The sequence below is a fragment of the Pongo abelii genome, chromosome 3 (assembly GCF_028885655.2).
Source record: "Pongo abelii isolate AG06213 chromosome 3, NHGRI_mPonAbe1-v2.0_pri, whole genome shotgun sequence".
NCBI classification, from domain to species: domain Eukaryota; kingdom Metazoa; phylum Chordata; class Mammalia; order Primates; family Hominidae; genus Pongo; species Pongo abelii.
In genome coordinates this window covers 35,658,235-35,669,208 of record NC_071988.2, presented here as the reverse complement: position 1 = coordinate 35,669,208, position 10,974 = coordinate 35,658,235, and the positions used below count along the sequence as shown (strand labels likewise).

Sequence of the window (10,974 nt, the reverse complement as noted above, 5' to 3'; positions counted from 1 at the left end):
TTCTTTCACAATGCCAATAACAGCTCATTAGGAAACACTGTGTTAGAAAAACAAAACTTTGTCCAAAAGATTTAGCTATTTTGAAAATTAGATTATAATGTGCTCAAAGCCTTCCTACCTCATTTGTTAAGGTATTTCTATTTTAGTCTAAAATACTTTGGAAGGGTGAGGCGTGGTAATGCGTGTGATCCCAGAACTCTGAGAGGCCAAGGAAGGTGGATTGCTTGAGCCCACGAGTTCGAGACTAGCCTGGGCAACATGGTAAAACTCCATCTCTATAAAAAATACAAAAATTAGCCAGGTGTAAAGGCCTGCACCTGTAGTCCCAGCTATTTAGAAGGCTGAAGTGGGAGGATCACTTGAACCTGGGAGGCCAAAGCTACAGTGAGCCGTGACATCATGCCACTGAGCTCTAGTCTGGGCAACAGAGTGAAACCCTGTGTGAAAAAAAATTAATTAATTAATTAATAATAATAAAATACTTCAGAATATACAACGAAATATGTATGTGTTCATTTAGGCCACATTTTAGTGATAGTCAATTGCTGTAATCAAGAATTTACACTCCAGATATAGTGAGTATCTAATCAAGATGACTATGGACATAGGTTTTGGTAATTCAAATAATAAATGTTACAAGATTTTATTTATAAAATTTGATGCTTAATAATTAGCTAAATGGTGACTGTAATGGTTTTTTCAATAGTGAAATTGGTTTTATTAAAAATGTATAGATTCTAAATGGTAGAGCATTCTTGCACCTCCATGGTATGAAATAAACACATGAATAATCATGTTCAAAGCTTAATTGCTAAATGGTCCTGAATATAGAACACGGTTAAATGAACTATGGTAAACTATCATTTTGCTTTTAGGTATATACTGGGACTACAGTCTAATCAATAAGAAAATTTTAATATATGCATATAATAGAATATTATACATTAATGAGAATGAACCATTGCCACACACAGCAACATGGATGAACTTCAGCAACATAAAGTTGAATAAAAAGTCAAACATAAAAGAATATACACTGCAAAATTTCATTTTAACCAATTTCAGAAATTGATTATACTAAAATTAATTGTGCTATGGTTATGAAATAGGATATTATACAGTTATTAAAACATTCAAAGACATTAAAAACTCATAATTTAATAAGACAGTAATTTTAAAAACTGTATATATAATATATGACTCCCATTCTGGGAAATGAAATATATGTATAAGTTGCTAGGAGCATAAGAAAGGTGTGCAGAGAGGTATCAATCAGGGTCTCAATAAGAAATATAGTGATGTACTCAAATTAGAATAATAAAAGGAGGCTTTATTTTAAAAAGGGGAGAGCAGGATATAGGGGAACTGCAAGGAATAACACAGTTACTCCAAACAACAAGAGAGCTATTACCACCCCTAGACTTGAAGAGACAAGAAGAAGACCAGTTACCAAAGCACGGGAGAGAGTTGGCTAGAGGTGGCCTTCTTGAGAGGAGCAGTGGTTGCAGACGAGGGACACAGACAGGCCAAGATGAGCGCAGGGAGGAAAAGGGGAATAGTATAATTCACTCTCCTTCCTCCTCTCTGTCTTCTGCTGGGGCTTTCCATTAGCAAAAGCCAACAAGGCATCTCTGATGTGGTCCATACATGTTGGCTCACCAGACAGAGAAATGGGTACGCAAGGGTATGGGTGTGTCTCTCAATACTGAGGGTGTTCAGGGGCAGGTCTCAATCCAAGTGGCACAGATTACACATGGGATTGATTTCCTGGATTATCTTAAGAGAGGAGATGCTGCAGGGATGATCAATTGTTTTCTTTATATACCTTTATATTGCTTTACTGTAACAACAATATGTGCAGTGTTTTTTTTTAATTCTGGGGAAAAATGTATCTGTGTGTGCGAAGAGATGTGTATATGTGGCTGTGAGTGAATGTATGTGAGTGTATGTGTGAGAGAGAGAAAGAAAGGCGGGAGGGGTGTGAGAGGGAGTGTTTTAATGAGATTGTATGTGTGCAGGTGAAGTGGTATAGGTAAAGTGAGATGTCGATGTCCTGTCTGTGTGTGCATGTATCTGTGGGAGAAGCATATTAATGAGTGTATGCGTATATGAAATGTGGAGGTGGGGTATATGTGAACGAGGACATTTGTGAGAGTGTACAAATGGATCTGAAACTATATGTGTGTGAGGGGTGTGTGTGCACATGTATTTATGTATGTAAATAGGTGTGTTTCTGTGAGAGTTGGGAGCGCGTTGTGCAGGAGGGGTGTGTTTATGACAGCATATGTGAGGTGCACAGGTGGACGCAAAACTGTGCTGATAAAGGGCAGGCCTGTGTGTTTGAGGGTGCATTTGTGAGAGGTGTGTGGCAGGGATGTGTGTGAAGGGACATACATATTAGCTTGTGTGCATGCAGGTGAACACATATGTGAGTGTCCTTAGACACATCTATACCGATAGAAATAGAAATATTTTCTTCCAGAAAAAAAGAAAAACTAGAAGAAATTATGCCAAAAATGTTAATAATAGTAATCTCTAATGACAGGATAAGAAGCAACTTTCATTTACTTTTTTGTTCGATTGTAATCAGGAAAACAATGAACATTTCAGTCTGTTTTCTTTGCTCCAAGAATACATGAAAATGTATATTGTACCTTTTTGGCAACATGTAAAAAAATCTTGATTAATGAAATATTCCTTTATGGGACTATGTTTGAAAATTGGAATTGCCTTTTTCAGTATATAACTGAATAGCTATCTAAATCCCTGGTTAATTTGTAGAAGGAAATCTTGCGTTTAAATTTGAGAGCCATTAAAACATTTAATTTTGTAATATAACTTAATTAATTCCTAGGTATTCAATAACTGAAACTAATTGCTACCAATGTTTTCAAGCCAACGACCTAATGGTTTTTGCATTAATGAGTCAGTGAAACTAGTTCAATGTCCCATTTATATCAAACTGCTTCAGAGAGCTAAAGGGCTTTAGGCTTTCCAGAAACTCAAAGCTTATACTAGACATTAACAGCGATTATCAATAGAAAGAGGGGTTTAGATAAGTTTTAATTTTTTCTTTCACTTTAATGTTCTATTTACAGATGTTTTCTTTGTTTTTAATGATGTATATGTAGGGCTTATGTGATAAGGCTTCTGTTAACTAATTTTAAAGCAGGTTTTCTTCCTAAGTAGAAGAAATAGGCCTTGAATTCTTTCACTGATAACTTATTTTCTCTGCACTGCCTCATTTCGCTAATAACAAAATATGGAATTTCCCCTCTTCCAAGTTATATTTTTATAAAGGAAAAGTTTGTGGCAGTAAATGGCTGAAGTGTTATTCTATTTTTAATTTATTTTGAGCTTAGAAAAGTTTTTTTAAAGTGAATTACTACCACCGACACCAAGTCTTTCAGCCCAATTTATTTTGTATTGTTTACTCTAGGCTCTATGGTATCTATGTAACTTGAATTGGTTGCCTGAGTTGACCAAAAATAAAATTCTAAGTCCCCCAACTATATGAACAAGCCCCTTCTCTCAGCCAAGGACATTTCAAAGTTATCCTGAAAAACTAGTTTAGGCCATGATGGGAAGGAGAGGTTGGACATGACTCCATGATACACTCCTCTCTTTTGGAATTCAGGAAAAGCTGACCAGCATAAACATCAACAGACCTTAGGACTGGTAAGAAATATTTACAATCTATTCCCTCTAAAGTCTGCTACCTGGAGGCTTCATCTGCATTATAAAACTTTGGTCTCCATAACTTCTTATCATAACCCAGGCATTGCCTTCCTATTGATTCCAGGTCTTTAGATAATAACTGTTTCAATCAATGCCAATCAAGAATCTTTAAATCTACCTATGATCTGGAAGCCCCTCCTTTGAGTTGTCATACCTTTCCAGATTGAGCCAATGTACATCTTACATGTATTGATTGATACATTATAACTCTCTAAAATGCATAAAAGCAAGCCCTACCCCAAACACTTTGGGCATATGTCATCAGGATCTTCTGAGGCTGTGTTATGGGCCTGTCCTTAACCTTGGCAAAATAATCTTTCTAAATTGATTGAGAACTGTCTCAGATATTTTTGGGCTCACACTTGAAGTCATAGAAAACTAGTTTAATTTTATGTAGATAGCAATTAATAGGTAATTACATATATCAGATCTTTTCTTCACACTTAGCTTTTAAAATGTGAACAAGTCAAACTCAATTGCAAATGCTATTAAGTGAGGCCAAACTCAAGACAGTCATGGTTGCAAAACATAATCACTCAACGAAAGAGGAGCGCTCACACCCAGGAATGCTTTCTATTGTCTGATCCGTGCTTCTCCCTTTGTCTCATCTGATTTCCCCATAGCACATCATTAAATAGACTGACTTCAAATAATATCACTCGGAAACTGCCAGGAAAATGTTAACAGAAACAATCTTAAAAACCCATCATGTGCCTTTTCCTAGGGGTAAAGGAAGAGTGATCAGGCTTTTACTCAGGGGCTACGTCAAAACACTGCTGTGGTTCAGTGAACACTTTATTTTCCCACTTGAATTTGAGCTCTTCCGCAAGATCACTCCTGCCAATCTTGCGGAGATGTCGAGCCAGGAGGCGAAGTTTGTCGGTGAAAGTTGGAAGCGATTTTTTCCAGAAGCAAAGAAACTCGTGGATCTGTTCTGTGAGATCATCAGGGTTCTTGAGTTTGATGAGCTGAATGGTGCTACGGCGCAGAGGGAGAGTTGAGGAAAGAGACTCAGCATTTTCTTCTGAGAGCTCCTCAGCCAGCCAATGGAGCAAGTTATCCCAAAGGGCATCTGTCAGGCACAGGAGGAACACTCACGGTTAGGACCCTTTCCCGGGGGATGCATGGGTCTAACCCTCCACACCTGTTTATAGGAAGTCTCCCTGCTCTTTTGTTTGGCCTTGGAACAGTGCAGAGATATGAGACTACCTGGAGCAACAATCAAAAGCCTCTGAATCCCTGGCATTCTGGGATCATCTCCTGAGGGTACTAGCTATTGCAGACAGTTTTAAATGCTTATGAAATTTTAATGTACCTGAGAACCGAGAGGGCGTGTTAAAATGGTTTTTACACTCTGCTCTACATAATCTAATTGAGCAAAACTAGGGTGGGAGCAAACTTGGCATTTTTAACAAGCTCCCAGAAGATGCTGGTACTGAGGTCCCCAACCATGCTTTGAGTAGCACTGTTTGTTTGTTTGTTTGTTTGTTGAGACGGAGTCTCGCTGTGTCTCCAGGCTGCAGTGCAGTGGTGTGAGCTCGGCTCACTGCAACCTCTGCCTCCTGGGTTCAAGCGATTCTAGTCTAGCCTCATACTTCTGAGTAGCTGGGATTACAGGCACAAGCCACCACACGCCGGGATTTTTTTTTTTTTTTTTTTTGTATTTTTAGTGGAGATGGGGTTTCACATGTTGGCCAGGATGGTTTTAATCTTCTGACCTCGTGATCTGCCTGCCTCGGCCTCCCAAAGTGCTGGGATTACAGGCGTGAGCCACCGCGCCTGGCCGAGTAGCACTGTTTTTGAAGAGTCATTTTAGGTTCAAAACCTATTTCTCGTTATTAGTACTAATCTGATGCATGAATTATACCAGCAGCTAGCCAATCCTCACACACATGCCTAACTATACACACACTCATGCACACGCAAACACACACACGACATGATCTACCACCCAAAAACAATTCTGTGGAAGATCCTTTACACCAACACTTTCCACTGGGCCGTCGTCTGTTGACTCCTGTTCACCTGTTGTTATGGTTGTTACCGATGTGTAACTTAGATCCATAACTCTGAATAAAACCTCTGTCCCCTACTATCTCTCTCCTTTCACATTCCAGCCCTCCCCTGCAACATAGCCACTTTCTCCCACTCTCATGCTCACCCCCGCACCAGTTTCCCTGGTCTGGTGTTAAGCAAGCATTCTATCTGCCTTCCATTACTGAACTATTCCTTCCTCCTACACACTCCTGTAAATTGCACCCTGATTTTACAATACAAAGCCACCTTTCTGTGAAGACAGCACTTCCTTGTTCTCCATCATCACTTTCAACCCAGTGTTCTGCTACCTCCGTGCAATGCATTCATTTTGAAGTCCATGTTATCTGGGCAGGCTTTTCTCGTCCCATCCATGTCATCAGCAACACTCTGTAGGCAACTTCATCAGCAGCCCTGAGGATCATCATTCACACCTCTGACCCCAGTTACTTAATTTTGTCAACTCCAATGACACATCTTGTGACTCCAAACTAGAAACTGACTTTCAAGGCCAATCTTCATGTTTCATGCTCAGCCAGAATTATTCCATCTCCATATGACTTCAGCCCCTTAATATTACTGCTGACCTCTACCTCCTAAACTTATTCCGTGGCCTCTATTCCTTTGCTTCTGCTCAATATGCTCTTTGCTGCCGTCGCTACTATAGTGATCCCTTGGTGTCCCCCAGTCATTCGGTCACCTCTGCAGGGTCTCATATATCTCTGTACCTGCACTCCTCCTAGTGATCAGCTATGCACATCAATGATAGTCTTGTGTCCACCTTAGAATACGTTGTCTTTTTCAGCTTTCATTTTTCTCAGTTTGTCAATCTGAATCTTGCATTATTCAGATTGCATTCAGTTACCTGGGCTGCCTGAGGTTAGGAAAACATGTTGAATGTGATCAACAAACCGTAAGCTATTTTATACCATTTGAGTCCTCAGTCGCTTGAAAATCCATTAAAAATATTTCTTCTAAACTGAATAAAAATTTGTTCGTAACAATGACATAAATCTTTTCTCCTATCTTTAGCCCCAAACTCACTCTCATTCTGTTTCACTCAGCCCATGTCTGCTTCTCCTACTTTACCCAAAGCCATTTGACTCGAGTTCTCCTAACTTTGTTTTCATTTCAAAATTACTTTCTTACAAAATCTCACTCCTCTGTGTTTGCTGCATTCCATCCCTCATGCTGCTTTTCATCAAGTATTTTCCCTTCACACCTGCCCCTTAATCTCCTCCTAACCAAGGCTCCTTCCTTGCTTCCTACAAACACTCTCAGGCCTCCTCATCCCTTGCTACTGCTACTGTGTCAAGCTATTGTGGTATTTCTTTCCTTCTCTTTATCACATACTCTTTTAAAATCTAATGTAAACTTGAGCCCTCAAGTTCCTCACTATCAACTCACTACTTAGGCGTTCTATGCCCTTCTTCAAAACTCTATTGAAGCCTTTCTTTCCAATCTTATGAGAGGCCTCCTACTTACTACTCACTGCACTGACTCCTGGCCTGTGTCTTCTCTTACTTCCGTGCAGCATTTTACTCCTCTCCTTGGAGTCCCTGGCCTCCCCTGCTTCTCCTCTTCCTCTCTTGCCCTTTGCCAGCTGTCTTCCTTCCAATATTCTTTTCCCCCTGCTAACTCTCTTCCTCCTAATACTGCTGCATTACTGCATCCCATCTCAGGCCTCTTCTATTTCTGTCCTCGCCCCTCAATGAATGCATCAACTCTTACTGACGTTACCATCACCACTAACTATGGGAAACATCCTAGATCTACCTTATCTTTTGGCATTATTTTCCTAAATCCTGGTGTAGCGCTCACAATATTCATCTCCTAATTATCTCTATCAGTGTATTCTACAGCCAATACAAATGTCATATTTCTAAAATCACAATGATCAGTGATGGCCTTTCCTTTTCACTACTTGATCTTCCCTCACTCTATTCACTTTCTTAGTTAATGCAACCACTTAGCTGAGCAAGCTGAGACATGTGATGTTATTCACATTTTTCAAAGCCTATTTCTTATCCCCTGCACCCAAGTCCTAATGTTCCTAACTCCGAGCATCTCAAATATTTGCTTTACTTTCCTGCCTTGCTGACTCAATCTTAACCATGTCCTACCTAGCTTCTTCCTTGCCTATTGCAGGATCCAGGGTTCTAACTTGTACCCCTGCTGTCAGTTTTGGTTCACCTGAAAGTCTAATCTGATTTTGCCAGTCCCCCGTTAACAAATTTCTTGTAGGATCTTCCTATTGTCTAAATGTCTTTATTTGGCATTTAAAACTTTTCATAGTTTTCTCCCACTCGAAATGTCTAGCCTCATCTGCTGTCACCCTTCCTACAGCGGTGTTGATGGCGCTGGTCATGTGGGAGGTTTCATGTGAGGACAAATATCTCCCAACCTGTGTAATAAACTAGAACCTCCCAGTACCCATAAGAAGGATCCTTCTACCTTTGTATTCTCCAGTGACTGTTAATGATGGCAGTGATTCTGCTTTTATCTGGACATCAAATTCTTCAAAGGTTAACAGCATTATTAAACTTGCAAAGCTTTTATCTATCGCTGTTGTTGTTTTCTGTATCACCTGCTCTCTTTTTAAACACAGTTTATTTATCCCTGAAAGGATTTATAATATGGTGTTTATTCTATCCTATTCCTAATGGAGTTTAATAAGACCTGAACATTTTCTGTACCAATCCGTAAGGGCAACCTCATATCATTCATAGTGGACATGATGCACTAGTAAGAACATCCTCATTGATGTCTTTTGAAGACCAATAAATTATCACATTAGTAGCTACTGATATCACAAAATAAAATGTTTCAAGAGCTAAAATAGAATAAAAGTTTCCAATTCTACCCTGAAATCTGTAGCATTATTATGTAATTGAATTATGCATAATGACAACCAAATATTAAATGTTTCTTATGGTTTCATATCAATATATACCTCAATTTCAAATAGATTGACTTCAAATGTTGATCTGAATTGAATGTACTTTAAGATTTACAACTTAAGAGTTAACATTTCAGCTCAAAGTATAGTCATCTATTAGTAAACTAAGCAATTGCTAGTCATACAAATAAAATAAAACTCAGTAATATTTATATTTCTTGTTGATTTCAACTCAGCTTTAATTACATGCAGATTTAAGAATGCTAGTTTGGTTTATTTGTGTATGACTTCCCAGGAAATAAGTATTTATTAGACCAATAAAGTTAATGATTGTTTCAATGGAAAGTCACTTTCTCCATTAATTTTTATGAAACGATTCACATATATGTAACATATAAGGGGGTGGGGAAGCACTATAATGATGACAAAGCAAATATTCCTCACCTACAGGATCCTTAGAAACTCTTTTGGTACTCTGTGGACGGTTGATTAATTTCTTATGCTATTGGGAGAAAGGAACACAAAATAAACAGAAGAAGTAATTAATTTGTGAATAAGCTACAACAAAAATTCATCTGAACCTCATCTCTATTTGGAAGAAGTACTGAATAGCATACCTTGCAAAATAAATACTGTATTTGTGCATGCATGCTCAGCAATTGTTTTCCTAAGATAAAGCAAAGTATACTAACCCAAATATTTCAGCACATTTAAATTTAAGAATACACATTAAAATATTATTATAGCACTCAGCTTAACTATAACTCTAAATGAACATTTTTCCAACTAAAATTTAAAACTGTTAAACCAACTAGCACAGAGCAAGCTACCAGCAAGCTATAAAGATGGTATTTTGTATTTTGTAAAATCCCTTGTGGGGCAGGCACTTTGCCTCAACACTCAGCACAGAACCTGGCACCTAACAGGTTAAAAACAATCAAATCAGTGTGCAGATATTATTCGAAAATCAACATTTTATCAAGAAGTAAATATATTTATTTCACTAGCTTTCTGCACAGTCTGCAGAACAGTTTTTTCTCAGGTAATATGAGATAGTGAAGACAGCATATGAGATAAAATAAAATTATCTGGGTTCAGATCCCTAGCCAGTGGTTGAGTAGCATTGCACTTTGGAGAATTTATTTAAATGCTCACCCTCAGCCCTAAAATGTCTTTATGGATGCCTACATCACAAAGCCTTGCACACAAATGTTCATAGCATCTTTATTTGAATTAGCCAAAAACTGGAAACAACTAAAATGTTCTTTAGTGGAAAAATAGTTGAACAAACTGTAGAATATCCACACTACAGGAACTAAAGTAATAAAACAAAACAAAACATTGATACATGGGACAATTTGCAAGGGCCTCAGGGCATGATGCTAAGAAAAATATTCTAGTCTCAAAAGGTTATGTATTCTGATTATATCACATTCTTGAAATTACAAGATTATAAAGATGTAGAACAGATTAGTGATTGCCAAGGGTTACTGATGAAGGGGGAAGGGGTGAAGGAGCACAAAAGGGATCTTTGTGGTAATAAAATAGTTCTATATCTTGAATGTGGTAGTTGCATAAATCTACACCTGATAAAATGCCACAGAACTATACATACACATTGTATCAATGTCAACTTCCTGGTTTTGATATCTTGCCATAGTTATCTAAAATGCAACCACTAAGGAAATCTGGGTAAAGAATACATTGAACTTCTCTGTACTATATTTTGCAACTTCTTGTGAATCTATAATTACTGTATGTCAAAACGTTTTTTTAAAGCTTATTTCACAGCAGTGATACGAGGATGACGTAAGTGTTACATGTTAATGAGTAGCATACTGCTTCCCACTGAGCACTCTAATACAAGTTAGTTGAATCTGAATATCATATTTTATAGGCATTCTTGTCACAAATATTACATAAACATGGAAGCATACAAAACTTCCATTAAGAAGTTTTAATGGGAAAAAATTAAGAAACATAGCATGAGTTGAAGTATGTTATTATACTGTAGCACTGCAAAATAAGTGCATATAATTTTCAAGGCATCAACTATGTGTTTGAACCCCTGAAAATATTGAGAGAGAAATACTAATTTAAATAATGCAGCAGATTGTATCATTCCCATCAAAGGGCACATAGCCTTGGACAAGAGATACATATTGAGACTTTTCTTTATATCAGTAGTATTTCCCCTCCATAACTCTTTGTTCACAGATGTCTCATCGCATTTTGATGCACACAGAATGGTTCCAGTGTTTAAATTTTTTTTCATGTACATGAAATTGCAATTCAAGTACTTC

General features: G+C 37.9%; 1 protein-coding gene across 1 annotated transcript in view; it reads right to left on the bottom strand.

Annotated features, from left to right (window-relative positions):
• Nucleotides 1-793: 793 nt before the first annotated feature.
• DTHD1 (death domain containing 1) overlaps nucleotides 794-10,974 on the bottom strand; it is a 67,059-nt gene continuing 56,878 nt past the window's right edge. The window contains exons 9-10 of the mRNA XM_054553816.2: nucleotides 9,116-9,173; nucleotides 794-4,810 (exon numbers count right to left, since the gene is read on the bottom strand). Of these exons, the coding sequence (XP_054409791.2) occupies nucleotides 4,488-4,810; nucleotides 9,116-9,173 (381 nt within the window). The 3' untranslated portion in view covers nucleotides 794-4,487. The remainder of the gene's footprint in view (nucleotides 4,811-9,115; nucleotides 9,174-10,974) is intronic.